Source organism: Strongyloides ratti, assembly GCF_001040885.1.
Source record: "Strongyloides ratti genome assembly S_ratti_ED321, chromosome : 1".
NCBI lineage: Eukaryota > Metazoa > Nematoda > Chromadorea > Rhabditida > Strongyloididae > Strongyloides > Strongyloides ratti.
The window spans coordinates 7,562,209-7,585,844 of NC_037307.1; the positions used below are offsets into that span (position 1 = coordinate 7,562,209).

The window sequence follows — 23,636 nt, forward strand, 5'->3', positions numbered from 1 at the left end:
TGCAATTTAATTTATTTTAAAATTTATTTTTTTTTTATCATTATGTTAATGTTATCGAAAGATCAAGGATAAAGAGATTAAATTCGCTAAATCATTATTATTATCACAATTATTATTATTCTATTTATAGATATTGATAAAATTATTACTCCATAAGTTATTAAAAAAAAATTCTGATTAAAAAAGTATTTTATGCTTATACTTAAATATATTTTAAATTAACTAAAATATTGTAATTTTTAATGCTAACAGTAAAATATTAAATAAGGCTTATAAAATTATTTTGATAAAAATTTTTTCTCTTATCAAAAAAAAATTAACTTTTTCTTATAACTTTAAAAGTAAGTAAATAAATGTATGCAATGCGAGGATTTAATAGTGTAACGATTGAATTTTTAGTAAATAGTACACGTACCTACGCACTTTCGCTCCATGACAACCCCGAGTTTTATTGAATAAACATTTTGTTTAGATTATTAAGGTAATTTTACTTGTAACATTTTAATTAAAAAAAAATGGTACTTCAAAGAATTCCATCAAAAAATATTATCTCATCAGCTATCTTGGGTGAATCATTAGTATTTCCTACATCAAAAAAAGAAGCTAGAAATAGATTTTTAAAGGTAATTTTTATTTATTTTGTCATTTTGTAAATATTCCTTTTTTTTTGTAGGCTGCTTTAACAGAAAAACTTGTCAAATGGTCGCCTGGTAATATTGACACAGGAGTACCAAATGATGAAATTGTTAATGTTTACCAAAAATGGGGTAGTGGTGGTTTTGGGATGATTTTAACAGGAAATCTTCAGGTTGATGAAAATCATTTAGAATCTCCTGGTAATATGATTATTGAGAAACATCTTGATAGTGACAAAAGAAGGGAGATGTTTAAAAAGTTGGCTGAGGCTGGTAAAAGTGGTGGTGCATTGATGATTGCACAATTATCTCATGGAGGAAGGCAAACACCTTACTCTGTTAATAAAACACCATACTCATGTAGTGAAATTCAATTATCTGCCACACCAAAACCATGGTTAACATTTGGTAAACCAATAGCACTTACAAAAGATGAAATCAAGACAGAGATTGTTGATAAATTTGGGTATGCTGCTGAGTATTGTTATAAATGTGGTTTTGATGGAATTGAGATTCACTCTGCTCATGGATATTTATTGGCTCAATTTTTGTCAAATACCACCAATAAAAGAACTGATGAGTATGGTGGAAGTGTTGAAAATAAGATGAGAATCATTGTTGAAATTTATAATGAAATTAGAAAAAGAGTTCCTGCTGACACTGGTTTTGTTGTTGGAATTAAATTGAATTCCGTTGAATTTCAGAATGATGGTTTAAAAACAGATGAAGCTGTAGAAATTGTTAAAAAGTTAGATGAAATAGGATTTGATTTTATTGAATTAAGTGGTGGAACTTATGAAAAATGGGTTATGGAGACACCATCAAATTCTTCAAGAGAAGGATACTTTGAAGTTTTTGCTAAATCAATAAAGGAAAATGTTAAGAATGCTAAAATTTATTTAACTGGTGGTTTTAGAACAGTTGAAGGAATGGTATCAAGTATTGAATTTGGTTCTACAGATGGTATTGGTATTGGAAGACCATCTACTGCTGAACCTGATTTACCATCAAAAATACTTAACAATAAAGTAAATTCAGCTCCTGTTAATTTACTTGATCCAAAAGGATTTGCAGTAACAAATGTTGGTAGTGGTTCACAGATGATTCAAATGAGTAGAAAATCTCTTAAAGAGTGTAACAGTAATCCATGTCATGAGATAATGGATTTAAGTAATCCAGAAATTGCAAGAAAATACCTAGCAAGATTTGATAACTTTTTTGATGAATTAATGAAAAAACACAAAAGTGGTGAACCAATCACAGGTTTACTTGAGGTTGATTATAAAGAATTATAAATTAACTTTGACATTAACTTTTTTTAACTTGGCAATTTTTTTTTTCAATAAATCATTTTAATTTCAATTATATTTCTTCAATTTACTTATGTATTTTTTTTTTATTTTATACAATTTAATTTATATAAATTAACTTGTCAAAATATATATAATTGATTTTGTCATAAATTTTAATATTATATACCGGTATTTGAAAGATTCTGACTAATTAATATTAAAAGATCTCACTACTTTTATTAATAAATTAATGACATTTCAAAATAAATTCCCAGAATAATTAATATAAATGATAATTCAAGATGAAAAAAAAATTTTAATATAAAATAAATCAGGAAAATATAAACAAAATAATAAAAAAAAAAGTAGATTATCAAGAGAAAAATTTAATTTGTATGACAAATCTGATGTTAATGATTATGATTCAGTAATACAAGAAGAATGTTTTTAAATTATTAAAAACATTCCAACAAAATGAGTAATATGATAAATAGAAAAACATATTTTTTTTTCTGCAAATAAAAATAGTCTTCTTAATGATTTTTAGGTTAAAAAAAATTGGTGAATCATCAGAAATTGTTTATTGGAACATGCTGGTAATATGATTCCAAAATAGAAAAAAAAAGATATGAAAATCATTTAATGCATCAGATAATTTGGCATATTTTTCAAATAAACCTTGGAAAGTACTTTGTGTTTATGTAGCATTGGAAATAGAAAAAGATAAAAACAAACAAAATATTATTGTTAATTGTATTTATTCATCACTTCAGTTATATAATTGTTATATTAATTTAATTTAAATTCATAAAAAAAAAAAAATTGAACAATAGAAACAATGATCTAAAACATTTTATAAAATTACTGTGATTATTTAATGAAACAGAATTTGATTTTAGAGAAAAATCAAAAAAAGAAATGTAAATAAAAAGTTTACCAAAGGATAGAATGTATTATAAATTTGATGAAAATGTTTTCATATATTAATTTTTGAAATTAATTGGAAAAATTATTTATTTATATTTTTTTTTTTTTGCAAAAATTAAAGTACTATCTAAAGTGTTAAAAATTATCAATCTTTTTTTTCATGGTAACAGCTGTTGAAAAGATTTGAGAAATCATAAACTAAGAAAGTGTACTATTATATGATATATAAATTTCATAATAGTACATTGAGAGAAAATTTATTCAAGTGTACACAGATGAATTAGACATATATTAATTAATAAAATAGTAATTTAATTGTAAATTTTATGGATTTAATTAATCTTAATATAATAATAAAAAAGAATTTTTATTTTATTTGTATGTATACATTTCATTGTTTTATATTTCAAATAAACAATAGAAAAAATTTTTAGTGATTTATTTTTATTAGAATGTTAATCGTAAAAATGTATATTGTAAAAATATTGTTAATTTTCTTTAATTTTAATATTTAAAAAGTTTCTATTCCCTCAAATTTGAATAAACAATGTTAATTTTATATATTTTTTGTTTCTATTTATTCATTCAAATAAATAAATAGTGGCACAAATTTCCTGGTAGTATCATAATACTTTTTTTTTTCTAAAGTACAACCTATAAAAAATGCTAAATACATTTTATTTTATTATAAATAGATCAAGTATCAATAGTCATAAAATATACATCAATGCAAATTTTAAAAAATGTCTGTCTGTATCATTCCTTCTTACCTATTTCTTTTCTTTTAGTTTTTTCTGTGTATTAAAAATTAATGTTCTTTGAAATAGCAACTATTCTCTAGTTACCACACGTTTCTGAAGTTTTTAACAATTGTACCAACATACATTTTTTTTTTTTTTTTAAATTTGGCGTCATTTTAAAAATTATTGTGTTAGATGATACATAAGACAAAATATAACTGCGCTTGATGATAGAAAAAGATATATATAAATATATATTTATTTTAAAAATATATCTTCCATTTGTAGCTATGATGATACAGAGTGACACGAAAGAAAATATATTTATGTATATCAATAAATATTCAAAAGAGCCCTTGTTTTGAACTTTTGTTAAATTACTATGCACTACATAACATTGCATAACATTCCAATTGGTTATAAAAATCTTTTGCTTTTCTAAAAAGAGGTTAAATATTTTAATTTTTTTATTATTTTTTTATTACCTAAATTATTATATAGTAGGAGAGTGACGAATATTTTTTAAAATGACATCTAAAAATATAATTTAAAAAAAAATCTTATGATAAAATTAAAAAAAAATCGTGTTCTATTTCTTGTTTCGGTAACAGTAATGAGCTATTAAAGTAATAACATTAATGTTTTGATAAGCGATAAGAAAATATTTTTAATTTAATGTGTCATTTTGTGTTGTATGTTATGGCATGATCATTTCTTTCATTCCGGATGTATGATATAATAATTAAAATAGATGACAATGCACTTTACACTAACATAGTGTTGTTTTTTTTTATTTTTTATTATTAAAAATAGATAACAATCATTGAATGTTTTATTTAAAATCAAAAATATATAACATTAAATTATGAATTTATAATTGTTATCATTATACATTAACGACTGTAAAAATTTTTTATCTTTAAAAGATTAAAAAATTTATAATAATTTTTATTTTATCATTAAATTTTAAAATGTTAATTTTAATTAATAATTAATCTCCTATCATTTTTCATAACATATTTTAACATCATTATAAAATATAATTGAATAGTATATGAATAATGTTAAGTTATATTATATAATAATGTAGACACAGACATTAAAGAACAAAAATTTTTTAAATCCCATATATCAAAATTTTATATTCGGGGAAAATGAATTATATTTTTAAAAGACTGTCCCCATCATATTTTAATTTTTAGCAATCTCTCATTCTTTTCATCATGTTGCATAATTCATTTATCTTTTCCATATCATATTTACTTTTCAACTCTTTACATTCCAAGACAAAAAGCAATAAAAATAAACACATGCTCCAACCCTAAGCAGTATCTTGGTAGTTGCGTGAAACGCGTCTACTCATATTATTAACATAACATCTCAACTCAATTGATGAAAGAATATATGTGCATCAGTACGGAAATAAGTATTTATAAAAATAATATACACAAATCTAGCAGTGTACTCTTTACTCTTCAATTTTATTTCTAGCTTATATTATTCAAAAATAAACAGAAAAAGAAAAATAAACAAAGAGGTTTGGTTGATTTTTCGATAGTGCAAATATTAAAGAAAAAAGATATATAACATTTCGTTATGTAGAATTAGGTGCAGCAGCTGTCTTTTATGAAACATATCCGATAAAACATCATCTTTTTTAACAATTTTAATTGAAATACTACTATTTAAAGAGTATTGTACTCAATTTTTGCAAAAATTATAATTGCTTATCTTTAAAGAAATAAAATATTATTAAACATGAAGCATAAACATAGACACAATATAATATTCAATAGAATTGTATTAATTTTTAAAGTTTACCACATTAATAAATAAATATCATGAAAGAGAAATATTAATTTCAAAAATATTATGAGAATAATTTTTGTTTAAAAAGAGGTAAAATAAAAAAAAAAAAGAAATTGATAGAGATAAAATTCTAGGAATTTATTTTATATTCAAAACTACATTAACTGTTTCATTGAATATTTGAAGAACATACAATATTTAAAAAAAAAAAAATAATAATAATTTTTATAATAGATCCCTGGAATATAATATAGTTAGAAATGTTCTATTATTTTTATCAAACTCTTAATTTATTTCTGTATCAAGATTATAAAAGCAAATTAATCAAATTCCATCTATCATTTATAAAAAGTGCATAATTTAAAGAAAAAGTTATATAACTCTAAAAATATTTTTGTTTCCCTATCAAAAGAAGGCATATTTATAGTACAAGACATCTCATACAACATCTAACTTTACATAATACATATATATATACCTGAACCTTTGATTCAGGTGTCAACAGCTTCTCATGATCAAGTACCTCTGCCTACAATAAAATTAACTCTAAAGTTGTCCTTCACGTCCTGTTACAAGTGACGCAATAACATAGCACTTCTTTGATAAGAAAATTTTCTTTACAAAAAGCATTAACTATTTTCAAATAAAAGAAAGAAAATTTTATTAAAAAAAAAAAAGCAAGGTGAATATATTTTTTTTTTTTACACTTTTCAATGATAATAATATCATTAGCTTTTTATGATGTTAAACCATTACATACAAATAAATATTCAATATATTATTATGTAATCTTTTATATATTTACCTTTTTATTCAATGGCAACCTGTCTATGGATGATTTGATAAAATAAAAACAAATATCCTTTTAAATTTTTCATTCTTCTTATCAAAACAAATAACTTTGTACTACTTGATGAATATAAACAAAAATGCATAAAGTTTATTATTGTTATGAATATATGTTATTTTTAAGCAAAGAAATAAGAATTTATCAAAAAATTGACGCTTATCAAAAGTGTAATAGTTGAAAAAGAGTATAGTTGAATGATACATAATATTTTAATGTTAAAATTATTTTAAATATGAATTTTTCAGGTGTAAGAGCGAGAAAAAGTTATCTTAAATATTAATATTCTAATTAAAAATGTAAAAATATCTTATTAGAAAATAATTTATATATTCATGCGATTTTTTAATATATTATATTTAGTACCATTTTAATATATATTATGTATTTTAATGTAAAAAAAGATAAACCTCTTAACGTCTAGTTTTAATATATGTACTATTGTTTTATTATTATTATGTATATCTACAAATTTAGGCTATATTATTATCATTAATCACTTATTATCAAAAAATAAACTAACTTTTTTTTTGTCTTTGTTCTTTCAAAAGTTTATTTTGTAATAATTTTAAGATAAAATAAAAATATGTTATTTAAAGTTAAATAATATTTTTTAAATGTTCACCCCTTAATTGTGCAAATAAAAATGTTTCATCATTAACCGATTTTTTAGATGAAAATAGACAAACATGTTTATATGTATTACTCAAATAAATACTGACCATTTTAACATATTTTTGTAATTACAAGACTAAAAACCAACAATTAGAGAAAAATATATTGTACTCCTTTAATATATATATATGTATATATATGTATTTGTAATATTTTTCAATTTAATTTTCTCTCATCAAAAACGCGTACTTTTAACTATTTAATCTTTATAATATGACACGTTATCAGGTATATATTGATAAGAATGAAAAGAAACAATTTAAAATAAAAATATTTTGTTTCCAAAAGATAATAATATGCATTAGTATTTTCTTAGAAACATTTTTATAGCCTCATTTGTTTTTGAAGAAAATTACATTAAAAGTATACATTCATCAATTCATAATCCAAATTTTTAGATTCATATCTAATTTGGAAAAATATTTTTATTATCATAACATATATATTATATATATATAATATATATATTTTATATTATATTATTATTATTATTATTATATTATTCCTCATTCTTCAACAACCATATCATTTTATTTTATTTAACAATTCTTTTTTTTTTTTTTATTAAATTTTTATTTATACTGTTGTAGAAAAATAAACTAGGTTCTCAAGGTTAGAAAAAAATACCTTCATAATTTGAGAGTTTCTTCAAATATTCATAAATCTAAAATACCCTAAGTTGACCTTGTTTCCGGGGAATAGATGAAAATTATCAATCAAAACTTTCATTCTAGTATTCTATATTTTATAAAATAAAAATTAACAAAATACAATCTTAAATATACCAAAGGACCGTCTTCGGTGATTTGTACTTGGTGTTTATTTTCATTGCAAGCCTCAAAAATCTATGCTTATGTAAATATTTGCTAATCACTCGCTATACCTCTTTTCCTCTATTATTATTATGTTTATAATGAATTTTTAATATCGCGCAAGAGAGAATTGAAACCTTAAGCCTTTTTTAAATTGCTTCAAATAATTGTCTAAAGGTGTATACTGTTTTGTCAGGATAATAAAATGATGTTTAGAGAACGGAAGAGAGTTAAAAAGTTCCGAAAGAACAAATTTTGTATATAGGGATGTTGCAATGAGGCTTATTACATTGCTTTTGATCAACTGCGTAACAAAGCGCTGGGATTTAACTTAAAAATGTTTCGTTGTTTTGTTGATTTAACGCAACATTGATAATATAGTTGTTATCAAGTTCATTTGATTTTAAAATTTATATATATATACATGTATATATTTTATATTTATAATTTTTAATACCATATATTTATTATTTTATTGAACAATATAGTCTTTTATAATTAATACTTTCAATTTTGGTCATTTATAAAATGTCGATTTTTTTTTTTCCCTCTTTCAATGTTATATTATATACATTGAAACAACTCTGGCCACAGAGATAATAGAAATTTTTAATGGAATTGTTCTTTGCTGCTGACCGTCTACCAATATTCATTATTCATACTGCCATTTTAACACTATATTTTGAATGAGAAAAAAAAAAACATTTGTCCTTTTTGTCGGCCGTTACTAAGTTTCTTCCCAGTTGAAATAAAAATTTATTTAAAAAAAAAAGAAGGTGGCTATTGGCACATTATTAACCAATAAAGTAAGGCGCTATCTTATTTTATTTGCCATAATAATCAGATAATGAATTTTTATTTATATTTATTCTGCCATCATTGAAGCTTTATACTATCCATGTGAGGAATAATGTTACGCGCAAGTTTATTTTCAAATACAACTCCTCCTTCATCTAATAAAACATATATTATCTTGTTATATTTCTTTATTCTCTATCTTGTACTTCTTTTTTCGCACTTTTTTGAAAATATTTTGTCGTAGTTCTTTGTGTCGTATGTCTTTTCATACTCAAATCATGTCTACTTTTTAATATTATATAGTGCTTTCACACAGTAACGAGCCGTTAGGCTATTTTTATATGTCTTCTATATTATTATATAATATTAACTAACTCAGGGAATTATTTTCCATCATCCATATATTCAAAGTATTCTCTTATCATGTCTTTATAATTATCTTATTACAGCTGTTTGTTAATATCAGTATACTTTGATAGCCAAATTATATTCTTACGCAAGACACTTTTTTTTTTTTTTTTTTTTTTTTTTTTATGGGAAATGATAAAAAGTCATAAATGTTATCACTACATTTTTAAATAAGTCCAAATATTAAATAAACTCTATTTATAATTTTGTATAAAATATCTATGATTTTTATATATTTTTTTTTAATTGCTACAGCTGCCTTTGAGCACTATAAATCAAAGACAATGTTATCTATTTCTCCTCATTTGACAACGCAATAGTCATTTTAATTTGATCACATATTCATGTTTTTACGTCCATACCAATGATAACAAAATGCTCAATATTCATTTTTTTTTTTTAATTACATATTGTGCACTTGAACAATGTTTCTTCTGATTTTTTTTTAAATCACAATTAACATCAAAATATTTTTTCGTGCCAGCCTCTTCCAGCTGTTGTCATTGCCTTTATTATGCCCTTTACATGCACTCCCATATAGAAAGAGTTATTATTTTAAGACAATCTTAAAATATATTTTATCGTCTCATCATCAAACACAACCTATCTGCCTTCTAACTATTCTTTTAATTTTTCTTTTATTGTTATTCATCATAATATCATATGTTTAATTTTTTTTTAATGTACTAACCGCTGTAAATATGATCAACAAAAAAAAAATTTATCGTTAATGTTTTTATATTTATTTAATATAACTTTCAAAAATTTGAATGATAAAAAAATTTATTATTCTGTTACATAATAATTTATTTTTTTTTAATAAAAAAAAAATTGTCTCATGATAAAATTAAACTGAGGAAAAAGCAATGTACTTTTTGTGACCTTTTTTTTGACTCACAATCTCTTAAAATACTCAAAGAATTACATTTATATACAACAAAAAAATAATTATTTATGGCTTGTAAGTATACTCAAAAACTACATTGGGTTATTTTTATTTTATATATATATATGTATATGAATATCTCTCTCTCCGTGTGTAAGTGTAATGATGTTTCTATATTATCCTCCTGCACTTGGGCCGCCCTTTAAAAAAAAATTTTTTATCGTAAATTTCTTTTTTTCTCTATTCCATTTTTGATTCATTTCCTAGACTGCTTTTTCAATCAAACAAGATAAAAAGTAATAACACAACTTTTATATTACTACTATTGCTTTTTTGGGTTGCGTGAAACTGAGGAGACTAATATGCGTATTTTTACGTAAAAAATATTGTCTCACATCTCAAAGTACTATTACTCTATCTATGCATAAACTATCTATTTATGACATAATTTAAAATATATTTCAATAAATTTTTATTTATTTTTTTTTTTAAAACTTTTTCTTTTTATTATATTAAAATTTTTTAATATCAATCTATCTAAACAAAAATTTTTATTATTTATTATATTTCTTATATAGAATTTTTTAGTCTATCATTTTTAATAAAAAAAAAAATTTAGTAATTAAATGTTGTTAATCATGATGTCGTCTTAATAGTAATAAAATAATTCAAGGTACTTAATTTTTTTTTTTTTTTGTTCAATAAAATTTAAAATTTCTTTATTTTCATTTATCTAGTTTATTTACGCATCCTTTATCTGCACTTTATATATTATTACCAATCAAAACATTACTTTGTGATAGATATTCTTTTACGCTCTCTTTTAGAAGACCAGTCTTCCTCATTTTTGATGCTACTATACTCCAAAATTACATCATCATCATCATAATATTAATCTATTCTGGTATATTCAAGTGAAACATTTTTATGTTAAATTTATTTCAAAAAATATTATTTCTTTTAAAATTTAAACTAATACTATTGAATTTTTTAATCTTTTCTCATAGTTTTATTAATAATTGACATATTGTCTAATAGTACACATTTATATGTCTTTAATCAAATTCTTGAAAAATTGTTAGTTAGCTATTAAAAATAGTATAAGAAATTTTTATCATTTTATTTTGTATTCATTTATTATTTTAATTATTCTCGTTTTTGTGTTGATTTCTTATCATTAAATAACAGTTATTTCTTAATTTACTAACTTAAATAAGTATAAAAAATCAAGAAAGTATCTTATCAAGGAGATAGGCGCCATCATATACAAAAATAATAATCAGAATATCATTTTATTTCTTTTTATTCATCTACTTTTTATTTTGTAAAATTATATACAGTGATATGAAAAATATTTTTATATTATATAATAATTGTCATCATCCCCCTATTGTAATAAGACTTTTTAAAATAAACTTGAGGTTTTCTATTTGTACTTTGCAACCTTCACTGAAACAATTTAATATATTTTACCACATCCCAGAAGATATTATGTGTATTTGCGTTTGTATATTTTGTAAAAAGCAAACAATTGCGCAAAAAAGAGTTTCTTTTTGTTTCCTGAAACTCCACCCCACAACAGATAAAATTCTACGCATGAGTATATTTAAAATTCCTTAACATTTGTCAAAAACTTACACACACCGTTATTGTTTTATGTCTTTCCATATTCAATTTACTTAAATTTAAATAAAAATATGATTGTATTACTATCATGACTTCCCTTTTTATATATATTATATATATATATTTATATATTTATACATACTATATTATATTTAAATATCTTTTTATAATGATAATATTACAAATATATAATATAAATCTATCAAATATTTCACTCTTCTCTTGATATTCACATACAAAGAGTAAAATAGCCCGTGGCACTCATTTTAATACTCTTATGTTTTGAAATATTTGTTAAAAGGTTACAAATATAAAAATACTATCATTATAACTTATTTATTTTTATATCAGATTTTTGTTTTAAAAATTAAGTTGTAAAATGTTTTTGAATTGGGAGTTAAAAAGAAGATGATTATAACATTTTTACGCGTGTTTATATATTCAACTAAAATCAAATAGCAATATTTTTATTGCGATCTGGGTTTGTTATCTTTCAATACTTGATATTTATTTTCAAAGTAGGCTCTTCGATAGTTTAAATTAAGGTTATTTTCATAACAAGGATGGAAGTGCAGTGATTGACGATATTTACTTAAAACACTGTACTCTACAAAATTATATTTTATATAAATGAAAATATTAATACACATGCCTGTTTTGATAATAAAAAAAAAAATACTATACTGATCAAACATAAATATATTATTGTAACATTGGCGTTATTTTTGGGTTTATTTTTTTTTTTTTACTATGTAATTTATTTTAATATATCATAATCAAAGTTATATATATTACAAATGTTTGTTAACCTAAAAGGGGAAAATATTAAATATTTATATTTCTTTTTTAAAGACATACCGTGTCACATTTCATTTCTTTTTAACTAAAATAACTGTTATAGGAAACATGATGAAACATTTTATAGATATTGTGACGCATATTAACTAGTATGCAGATATAGGAATTATTCTCCTTTTTTACAGCCTGTTTCCTCTTCATGTTCCTCTTTTCTTATTATTTGTTTTGGTGAAAACTGGACGAGAAGCGCAAAAGTGTATTTCAATATATATGTTTATTTTTGATAAAGGACATATTTTTAGTGAATACTCAAGAACTAGAAAAGACTTATGCAATCACCAAGTAGTTATGAGTCTTTAGGCTTTAGCGCATTTTTCACCAAAAATATATATATATATTTTTTTTTTTCGACATCTCCCCTATCTCGTTTCTGTCCGGTGTCTGCTTTGTTATTCTTCATCTTAAACTCATCTCTCATAATACACACTATAAAACTCTGTTGCGAGAATGTTTCTTTTTATTGAAATTATAGTGAGGACCACAAATGCCGTCACATAAAAGAAAATAGAAAAAATGCTCGAGACTGGTTAGTAAGTATTGCATAATGATTCAAAAAGAAAAGTAGATTTTTTAGGTCCCACTCGAACTATTTCCCGATAATAAACTAGTCCCTATGTTTCTTTTTGTTTATTTTTCAATGTTTATTTTCCGTGGTATTAATTTTAAGTTCTATACTTCCGCACTCTCTTTTTCAAAATCATTTTTCATATTGCTTGTTATATTTTTGATCAAATATTTTTAGATATAATTTTATTTCAATAATATTATTAGTTAGTAGTAGAAGATGATGGATGTTGAAACTCAATCGACATCATCACCAGCCTCACCAATTCCTACTGTGCCTCAATCATCTATTTTGGATTCTATTAAGTGTGATGAACCAATATCACCAGAAACAGAAATGGCCACTGCATTGGATGCATCTGAATCATTAAGTACCTCTAGTTCAGCATCTACATTATCTCATTCCTCAACTGCATCTAGCTCATCTCCAAATCTAGCACTCCTAACATCAGCTATTACAACGGCTGCAAAAAATGAGTTTGAAGAAAATGAAAAAGAAGAAAGACCATCACTAAGTTATAAAGATTTAATTATTGAAGCCATTGAAACACATCCAGAAAAGAGGCTGAAATTAAGTGAAATTTACCATGTAAGTTTTTTTTTTAATATTAATATTAAAATGTAATATGTGAAAGGAATGAATTAAATTCATTTTGGTCATTTGTAAATTATTAAAAAATATTACAAACTTTATTATTAAAGATTCTTATATCAAAGATCACATTATTTAATGTATTGAATTTTTAAAAAAAAAAAGTAAAAAAATTAGTTTAAATATTCTTTTTTAAAATCATCTTTATGTAAAAAAATAATGTTATAAATTTAGATGAAACATTTTTACTTTAGATGATAAATTTTTTGATTGAATAGACTTTTGATAATAATATAAGACTAGAAATTACATACATATATACACTAGTATTTTGGCAATCTTTTATCACTCAATTTAATGGTCAGTTAGTTATCTTAAATTTTTTCTTTCTTTATTTTCACAATATTTTTAATAACAGCTGCAACATTTTTACATCTTTCCTTTAGTCTCTTTTATATATCTCTTTTTTGAAGAAAAATACTTATAAATAGTAAAAATAAATATGAAACAAAAATACAACTAGTTTTTATCTTTTCTTGGCATATATCTTATTTTGTTAAGCATAAAAATTACTTCTTTTTCAATAACAAAATTTAGAGGTTTCCTTGTACTGTTGATAGAATATGCGCATATTTATATTAACATACAAAGAAATTGTATTGTCAAACTTTTTAAAAAGTTTAGTGGAAAAAAGAGAAACGTATTGTCATAAAAATGCTTTTTTTTTTTCATTTATGCTTTTGTCGTGTTTTGCCATATGTACATTTATTTTCATAAACATCAATCATCAAAATATAGCTGCCCATAAAATAATAAGGTTAAGAGATGAGGAAAAAGGACAAAGATTAAGAATAAGAAAAATATTAAAAGACTATATTAAAAATATAATCTAGTTATTTAAAAAAAAAAAAAAAAGAATAATGACAACCATGACATTTTTTTTTAATTAATTTTAAGGGGTTATATTTTAAAATGATAGAATATTTACATAAAAATTTTTATTCAATTTAAATGTAACAAAAAAAAAAATTTAAAATAAAATAAATGTTATATATTTTTTTATATAATGCTATTTAAATTTATAATTTGTTTCAGGTTATCCGACAACTTCATCCATATTACCGTAAGAGAGCTGACCAATGGGGATGGCAGAATTCAATACGACATAATCTTAGTCTTCATGATTGTTTTGTTAAACTGCCATTAAAACAAACTTCCAGTAGCGGTGTTGTAGGTAAGTAAATATATAAAATAAAACTTTAAATCCCCAGATTATTTTTTTTTAACATAACTACTAATAATAGAAAAAAAAAAGTATAAGTATGCTTTAATCTTTAATCCATTACAAAAAGGAGAAAAATTTTTCTTTTACTGTCTCTGTTTATTGTAAAATATAATAATTTTAAAAATTTTTGTTAAAGAAATTTTATTTGTAATAATTGTTAAAGTGTATATATATGTAATATATAATTGTTTAACAACAACCTATTTTAATTACTGTATTAGTGCAAAAATATTTTTATTTATTTTTCTTTTATTCTAATTTTATTATATATAAAATAGTTGTAGAAAGGACGATGAAACAACAGGCACACACTTAAACATATAATATAATATAATATATCTTAAACATGTATCAATATTAAAATATCTATACAAAATTAAAAAGTAATAAATATACTATAATATGTAGCAAATAAATTAAATTAAATGAAATAATTTCCTTCTCTTGTCTCATAAAAATAAATTTATTTATGTATTCTTTTTATTTCTAATAATAAGAAGAGTAAGATGACAAAAAAAAAATCTTTTTTTTTTTTAAATATTGTATTATATATTGTGATACAACAAAAATGTAACTCTTTTAAGATTGTTAATGTTATCGTCCTTTTAAATAACAATATTTATAGTATTATGAAATATTTTAAACTTTAAAACAAGTTTTTATAGTACAATTAAGTAGGCCACCTGAAACATAATATTTTGTCAATTGTAAATACACATATATCAAAAAAAAAAATTTTTTTTTATTATTATTACAATTTTCAATAAATGATATTAATTTTTGATTATTTTTACAGGTCATTTTTGGACGGTTGTCAGAGATGTAGGAGACAAAAATTCATCTCGTCGAAGAGCCAGAAATAATGTTAACGGGGTTCCTAATAGAAGTAATGGTACACCTAGAAATGGACGTATGAATAGAATTAGAAATGATCTTCATAATAGTGGTATAGCAACAGCCAGTTCAGGTACACCATTATTAGATCCAAAAATGTATATGGGAGAAGCTGCCTCCCTTCCAGCATCACCTGCCAGTTTTATAAACCAAAAAATTGATTTCATGCATAAGGAAAATACAAATATGTTACAAAAGACATTACCTTTTAGTAATCTTCAATCTCTTATTAATCAATCGAGTTTAGGATTAAATTTGCTGGACGCAGCAAAACTCCATCAACAATCGGTATCTGCTCCAATTACACCAAGTGTTAATTCAGGTTCTTTAGCAACAATGAATAATATATCCGCACTTGCCTTAGCTGCATCTCTATCAAATAATACTAATACAAATCCATTACTAGAATTAATTAGTCAAAATAATGAACAAAAGAATAACAATCAAAATACACTTGCTAGTTATCTTACACAACAGGGATTAATAAATTCATTAACACAGCCAACTTCGAGTAATTTGTTAACAGACACATTGACGAGTTTACTATTAAATAGTTTTGGAAATAATCAAAGTAATCAGCAAACCTCGTCTGTTCAAAATTCATTATTGAATTTACCAAGTTTGATGAATTCTACAAATAACAATCAAAATAATACAAATACAGCTTTAACACAGTCTTTATTAAGTTTGTTACAACTAGGAAATTCTAATGCTCCCAATTCAAATACTAATTCATCTTCAAATTCATCTCAAGCTAGTCCACCAACACCTTCAAATGCCCTTTCGAACTTATCATTTTTGGATCAATTAAGTCAACAAATTCGAAATAACTCTAAAGACAGCACATTTTCTCAAGTAACATCATGATGATCAACAAAAAAAAAAAATATTACTTTTTATCTAGCAATAAGTTTAGGATCCATTATATGAAAATTTTCTTAATCAAGGCTGAAAAGCTGTAGTTGATCTCTAATTTGATTCGTTACTTGCACATTATACAAAAAAAAACCTCCTTTTTTAAGTAAAACTATTTTTGTTAATTTTAAGTTACCCATAGGGAAACTTTTATTTTTTTTTATTATCTGAGAAGAATTTTATCTCGGTTTTATTAGAATAGTAGAGTCTATCGTCCTTATTTTTTATTTTTATATTATTTTTATAATTCTGCTTCACAATATTTTCTATTACATTTTAATACCGGTGTTGAGAGAAATAAAAAGGACATGTACTTCTCTGCAATCCACTAGTTTTTTTTAAATGTTTTTATTTTTTTTAGTTTTTTTTTTGTTTTTATATATAACATCAGTTAACTGATTATATTCCCATACTTTGATTAATCAATCACTTGTCAAGACGTGTGTTATCTGTACTCTATTTAAGATAGCCTAAAGTTTCATAAAATGTATAATTTAATCTGTGTTAAATTGTTTATTTTTAATTCAATAATTTACTATCACTGTCAAAATTATATATATTCAATTTTTTATAAAATAAAATCTCGGTGAAATTAAATGTACAAATATTAATTATTAAAAATAAATCAAATTGGTTAAATGTAACGCCAGTTTCAAATTAGCCTCAGTCTGAAAAAAAAATGTTAATTATTTTTTTTCAAGGTTTTTGTTCAATTAAAAAAAACGTCTGCACTTTTTAATTGATATTGGTAAAAATTAATATTCATGAAAGTATAATGGTCATTAATTATAAAAAAAAAACCCATAAATTTACATTACTTGTCAAATGTTTTTTCTAAATTTTTCAATTAATACAACAAAACTTACATAAAAATGCATCTTGTCTTCAATATAAATGGTTGCTTCATCTGAATTAGGATTTACATACGAACTGTATTCGAAAGGATATTCTTTAAGAATATTATATTTCTCCTAAAAAAAAACTTTTTAAAATACAACATAAAAACAATATACCATATTAAAATCAAAAAAACTTCCTTCAGATTTATCCAATGAAAGAAAATAACGATATCGGTACATTTCATTTACTCCCATACTAATTCTTTTTCCCGCTTCTAAGTCTTTTTTAAATTCCTCATATTCATCTCGGAAAACAATAGCATTTTCAACAGCTAAAAAAGTAAAATACAGTACATGAGGCCATTCACCAATAATTTTTGACAGCAAAAATAACAGTTGATTAAATAATGGAGATAATTCATCTTTCACAGCATCATAAACGGGTAAGAGTTTTTTTAGACTAAAATAAATTCTACATTTGTTTGTGCGAACATTAATATTCTTTTCTTGTTTAATACAAGTTACACCATTGGCGGCAGGAAATAAATAATAACCTCTTTCTTTGACTTCGTCAAAATCATTTAATTCAAAATTTGAAAAATCTTTTTTAATTAATAACAGAGTTTCATCATCTTGTAATTCATTGTCATAAATACATTCCTCACCATAAAATTTTACAGGAGTAAAAAGAACATCTTCATTTTCACTGTTCCTTGGTACATCAATCATGCCTTGTAAACAATCTGAGAGAGAATTTTGATTCAAAAGTATTCTATTTTTTGATGGAATTTGATGATCGAAATGTGATTCACGATCATCACATAGATCCAAATTGAGAAAATTGCCATCTTCACGAAAAATATATTTAAATTCATAATCAAAAGTTTGTAAACTTCTTTCAGAAATTACATAATTAACTGATTTACCATCAGCTAATTGACATCGCATATTTAATTGTTTTAACCAGGTAGAAAAACAAAAACTATCTCCTTTTCCTTTTCTATCAAATTCAAATCTTTTAATAAAAGAAAACTCACGTTTCAATGCAAATAAAATCAAAGCCATTGCTTTAGTTTCAATAGGAAAATCTGTAAAACTAACGTCAATTTTTTTTTCATATAAATTGTAAGTTTCATGTGACTTTGGAATTACTTCTCTATTATGGTTTCTAATGGCAAAATTATCCTCTATAACTGAGGAATCCATTACAACTTCGTCAGAATCATCAACAATAGGAAAATATTTTTCCCATAAGTCACAGTTTTGACGTTTTAGTGGATTGAATATTTCTCTATACATTTGTATCCGACTAATAAAGGCTTTGGGTAAATTTAATTCATAAATATATCTACAAACCAATTCATCAAAGGCATCTAATGGTACTATTAGTCTTGGTAATGACAAAAATTGCCATAAATACATATGACTATAATAAGATTTACTTATAGGTGAAGAAAATAATTTGTGAGAACTATCATTAAACGTATCAATTTGTGTTCTATATGCACATACATTTTTGTTAAATTTAACTATTTGACAATCATTTAACTGATCACGAGAAAAAGCATATCTTCCTTCCCTGAACCAACGCATTAAATCCACCATCTGAATAAAATGAATTCCAGAGTATATCAAAGAGATATGAACAATTGAAAATATAGTACTAAGTTCTAAATTTATTCCACCACCCCGATCTAATGCCTTTTTGGAAACTAAAGTTTGCTTTATCGAATAATATTCTTCTGGTTTTAACACTACTTCAACATTTGTATTAATATTTTCATTTTTATTTGGTTCATCACAGGGATCAAATAATCCTAAATTCAATAGTCTATCATTTATTTCCTTTTTAGCCAATTCTTCAGCTTCTTGTTTTTTCTTTTTTATTAAACACCTTAGTTCAGGAGGCTTTAAATGAATAGAAACAGAAAATAATTCTTCATTTTCATTATTTAATTCCTCTTTACAGAAAGCAACTTTATTTAAGGATAAATATTTTTGAAAAATAGCCATGCAAAGGTCTGTTACTTCTTCCTTAATTTTACATTCATGCTTAAGAAATTCGCAAATAGCCATAAGAACTTTTGTAGCAGTACTTAAACGAGATCCAACAAGGCTTAAAGCTTCATTAAAATTTGTTAATTTAGGATGAGAACGTGAAAAAGGATTTTTTTTTCGCTTTTCTTTTTTACCTTCATTTACTTTAACACCAAATGTTACTTCATAATCTCTTGGTCCTTTTGCTGCTGAAGTGTACAGTGAACTTTTGGTGATAATATCTTGGTAATGAACCGTCTTAAAAAAATTATAAAAATATAAATTTATAATTATTCAACAAACATCTGTTTTTGTTCCACATTCACTACAATAGTAAAAACCAGATTCAAGAACAAAATCTATGGAACCACAATTGATACACCCTTCCTCCATTTAAAAATTTAATAGAAAGACTAAAAATGATAAAATTAAAAAAAAAGGTAAATGTAGAGTATGATTTTCCCCAACTTTTCTTACAACGATAATTTAAAAATATTTTAATTTATAAATCCTACAACGATAATAGTGTTGGTAAAATGAGATGTACTGTCTTGATATTAGTTATTTCTTCATTTACAAATTAGGCTGTTTTTCTTTTATAAATTTAAAAAACAATATATTTTAGGCATTGTAAAATCAATATGAGACGCGTGTTCTCTTGTTTATCTAATGTTGGTTTAAAAAATCAGAAAATTTTTTCTTTAAATCATAGATTATACTCAGCAACACCACTTAAAGAGGGAGAACCAGCTTCACCACCTACTGAAGAGAGAGTACTTTCACCAAAGATAAAGAAATTAGTTGAAGAGATAGCTAATTTGTCAATTTTGGAAGCCTCTGATTTAAATTATGGACTTAGAAAGAAATTAAATCTCCCTGAAGTATCGTCTTTTCCTCCTGCTGGTATGATGATGGCTGCCTCCTCCCAAAAAGGTATTTAATTAATTTTTGCCACAAATAAATTTAATATTTTATAGCTGAAGAAAGTTCTTCAGAAGAAAGTGCCGATAGTCCACCTCAAAAAATGTCTTTTTCTGTTAAATTGACAAAATTCGACGAATCAAAGAAGATTGCTCTTATTAAAGAAATGAGAAACATAATACCTGGATTAAATTTAGTACAAGCAAAGAAATTTGTCGAGACAGCTCCTGTTGAAATAAAAGGTGATTTAGGTAAGACAGAAGCTGAAGAATTGAAAGCTACAATTGAAAAAGTTGGTGGTACTGTTGAAATTGTTTAAGCAGAGTACCAGTCTGTTGTTTTATTAATTTTTCTAATATACCAACGGTCTCTTTTTTTAAGAACAATTGTTTATTTTTATTTTTATCTATATGATTATTGTTGGAATTGATAGGAAGACTTTATGATAATACAATTTTTATATAATGGGTTTAATACTCTTTTTATATTTAAATATATGTGTTTATTTTGAATGTTTTAAAATTTTTAGATAATTAAATATAATAAAGATGGCTCGTGGGCATCAAAAAGCTCAATCACAACAAAAAAACTTGAAAAAACAAGAAGCTTTAAAAAAACAAGCTGGTTCTGATCAAAAAACTGCAGCATTAAAAGCTTTAAAGCACAAATGTACGGTTTGTATGGCTATGATGCCTGATCCAAAAACATACAAAGAACATTTTGTCTCCCGACACCCAAAAGCTGACCTTCCTCCAGAACTTGTTGATGTTGCTTTGTGATTTACTTAAATTAATTAATTATATTAAACGGGCATAGGGCTTGCCCGTTCTCAATGTTATTATTATATATTAAATTTTTTATATTTTTTAATAGTAAAATTTTATATATATATAAATTTTGTCGTATGTTTTTTTTAAACCACCTTGAAACGAAGATAAAATCATTGTTAACTTGTATCTAAAAAATAAAAGATTTTTTTTTAGCAATAATTATATTATTCAAAAGGACACCTTAAAATTTATAATTTTCTCCCTATCATCAAGTTAAAAAAAATTATTTCAAACAAATTTATGATCGATTATAGGTGTCGTGTATATTAAAATTAAAACAAGAAACTTCCTATTATCACCTGTATAGTAAAAAAAGAAAAAAGTATTATAAATTTTATATTACTCAAAATAAAAAGTAACAAATTGTCTCAAATATTTTTTTTTAAATTTTAAATAAAAGTACATTTTTAAGTAACTTCAACAAGGATAAATTCTACTTTTTGTTATTAACACATTGTTTTATCTATAAAAAAGTTTATAAAAAGATCATATATAATTTTTGCACTTAATTTTTATTTAAAATTAAGTGATGAATTTTGTATTCATGAATAGATTGTAATTATATTAATGAATGTTTATTTAAAAAAGTTTTTTTTATTAAATATCATAAATAATTTACAAATATATTATTATTACAGTTTTTGAGGTAATTTATTATCCTCTAGGGCAATCATGGCAGACAATCCAAAATTGTGCTAATTCATTTCCAAAGAAACCATGTCCTTTATGTGGATAGGTATATTCATAATCCAATGATGGTAACAATGATGGTCGACTTGGAGGATAATTATTTTGTGTCTGAGTTGAAGGATAGTTATATTGTGTCTGAGTTGAAGGATAATTATATTGTGACTGAGAAGGAGGATAATTATATTGTGTTTGAGTTGAAGGATAATTATATTGTGTTTGGGTTGAAGGATAATAGTATTGTGTTTTTGTTAATGGATAGTTATATTTTGTATTATATTGAACTCTTGGATAATAATAGTATTGATAAGGTCTTAAATTATTTTTATTTACATGATATTTGTAAGCTATTGTTGGACCAACATTTGTATTTTTTAAATATTGAGTAGGTACAATTTTTATGGGTTTATAGTTTACGTTTGGTAATGTTTTTAATGTAGATGTTTTTGATATAGGTTGAGTTGCAATAGAATAGTATCTAAAACTTTGTTTTGTTTTGACATTTGCATATTTTTGTTGTTGTTGTTGATTTGTAATGTAATTATAATTCTTATTAGTTTTAGTAATTGAAGTGTGGTAAATTGGAGATGATAATAAATCAACTTTTTTGTATGGTTTTCTACCTACATTGTTAGTATTATGATAGACCAAATTAACTGATTCACTTGTCACAACAATAAAAAGATAGATTTCAATTAAGAATAAAGTTAAAATCATAATATAATTAATTACTTAGAAATGTGTGATTATTTAATTTTTATTCCACTTAAATACTTTTTTATATTCATTGTTTTTCCATTAATAAAAATTAGTCTTGTTCTTTTTTTTTTATTTGTAAACAAGTATAGTTAAGGATACGACTAGTCCACGTAGAATTTATCATCTTTCATGCAAACCGAGTGCACCAACAATTGAATTACCACATTATATTTTTAAAAGCGTAATTAGTCATAGTTAGAATTCTCAATATTTTGTCTGTCTAAATTCCCATAGAGCAAAAGATTAATGATTTATTAAATATTTATCAAAAACCAATGTCCAATATCTAGTTTAAAATAGAAAAAAATAACAATAGCAAATAAAAAGTTTATTACTAAAAAATTAAAAGAACAAAAAAAAACAAATAAATTTTATGTTAATTAATATGTTTTTATTTTTTTTTTTTGCAATAAAAAAATTTTTTTTTTAAAGTCATTATTTGTCATTTTAAAGGCTATTATAAATTTTTTTAATGATTATATTTCTTGATTAATAAAACACACTTAAGAAGTATCAGTTAATTATTTAATATTCATAAATTCTTTTCTCGTTTATTCCTTCAATGATAAGATGCTTATAACGTAAACTGAACAGTAACTTTTAAAGTTTATGCTATGAGACATTAAGTTCTTAAAAATATGTTTACATTTTATCTACTAAATAAAAGTTTCTTTAAAGTTTCTTGGAAGATTGTAAAATGTATAGAGCAAAGTTTTTCAATAACAGAAAATACAAGTTTATTTCAAACAATTGGTCAATGAAAAACAAAATGGACAATTATAATTATAATAAACAAATTTAATATGTTTTATTTTATTTTTTTTTTACAGAATTCATTAAAATAAACATTTTAAATGAATTCATTTTAAAAATTCTAGTATTTATTTATAATTTTCTTCTGATTATTTTTCTGCAATTTGCAACCACTTTCAAAAAAAAAACATTTCATGGAATATTTAAAACAAATACAGAAAGACAAATTTTGAAGGAAAAAAAATGA

General features: G+C 23.4%; 6 protein-coding genes across 6 annotated transcripts; 4 read left to right on the plus strand and 2 right to left on the minus strand.

The window, feature by feature from the left end:
- Positions 1-357: 357 nt before the first annotated feature.
- SRAE_1000233800 (NADH:flavin oxidoreductase/NADH oxidase, N-terminal domain and Aldolase-type TIM barrel domain-containing protein) lies at positions 358-1,930 on the plus strand (the record flags this gene model as incomplete). Its single annotated transcript, XM_024649402.1, has 4 exons — positions 358-380; positions 473-481; positions 530-623; positions 674-1,930. The coding sequence occupies 4 exons, from the start codon at positions 358-360 to the stop codon at positions 1,928-1,930; spliced, it is 1,383 nt and encodes a 460-aa protein (XP_024503283.1).
- Positions 1,931-13,097: 11,167 nt separating this feature from the next.
- Positions 13,098-16,515, plus strand: SRAE_1000233900 (Transcription factor, fork head domain and Winged helix-turn-helix DNA-binding domain-containing protein; the record flags this gene model as incomplete). The annotated part of the gene is made up of 4 exons (XM_024649403.1): positions 13,098-13,466; positions 14,565-14,703; positions 15,551-15,859; positions 15,896-16,515. 4 exons carry the CDS (start codon positions 13,098-13,100, stop codon positions 16,513-16,515), a joined length of 1,437 nt encoding a protein of 478 aa, XP_024503284.1.
- Positions 16,516-17,177: 662 nt separating this feature from the next.
- On the minus strand, positions 17,178-19,832 carry SRAE_1000234000 (Hypothetical protein; the record flags this gene model as incomplete). The annotated part of the gene is made up of 4 exons (XM_024649404.1): positions 17,178-17,231; positions 17,430-17,534; positions 17,577-19,697; positions 19,743-19,832. 4 exons carry the CDS (start codon positions 19,830-19,832, stop codon positions 17,178-17,180), a joined length of 2,370 nt encoding a protein of 789 aa, XP_024503285.1.
- A 248-nt stretch (positions 19,833-20,080) lies between these two features.
- SRAE_1000234100 (39S ribosomal protein L12, mitochondrial) lies at positions 20,081-20,679 on the plus strand (the record flags this gene model as incomplete). Its single annotated transcript, XM_024649405.1, has 2 exons — positions 20,081-20,372; positions 20,417-20,679. 2 exons carry the CDS (start codon positions 20,081-20,083, stop codon positions 20,677-20,679), a joined length of 555 nt encoding a protein of 184 aa, XP_024503286.1.
- Positions 20,680-20,908: 229 nt separating this feature from the next.
- On the plus strand, positions 20,909-21,139 carry SRAE_1000234200 (Zinc finger protein 706; the record flags this gene model as incomplete). The annotated part of the gene is made up of 1 exon (XM_024649406.1): positions 20,909-21,139. The coding sequence occupies one exon, from the start codon at positions 20,909-20,911 to the stop codon at positions 21,137-21,139; it is 231 nt and encodes a 76-aa protein (XP_024503287.1).
- A 705-nt stretch (positions 21,140-21,844) lies between these two features.
- Positions 21,845-22,594, minus strand: SRAE_1000234300 (Hypothetical protein; the record flags this gene model as incomplete). Its single annotated transcript, XM_024649408.1, has 1 exon — positions 21,845-22,594. The coding sequence occupies one exon, from the start codon at positions 22,592-22,594 to the stop codon at positions 21,845-21,847; it is 750 nt and encodes a 249-aa protein (XP_024503288.1).
- Between the last annotated feature and the right edge of the window lie 1,042 nt (positions 22,595-23,636).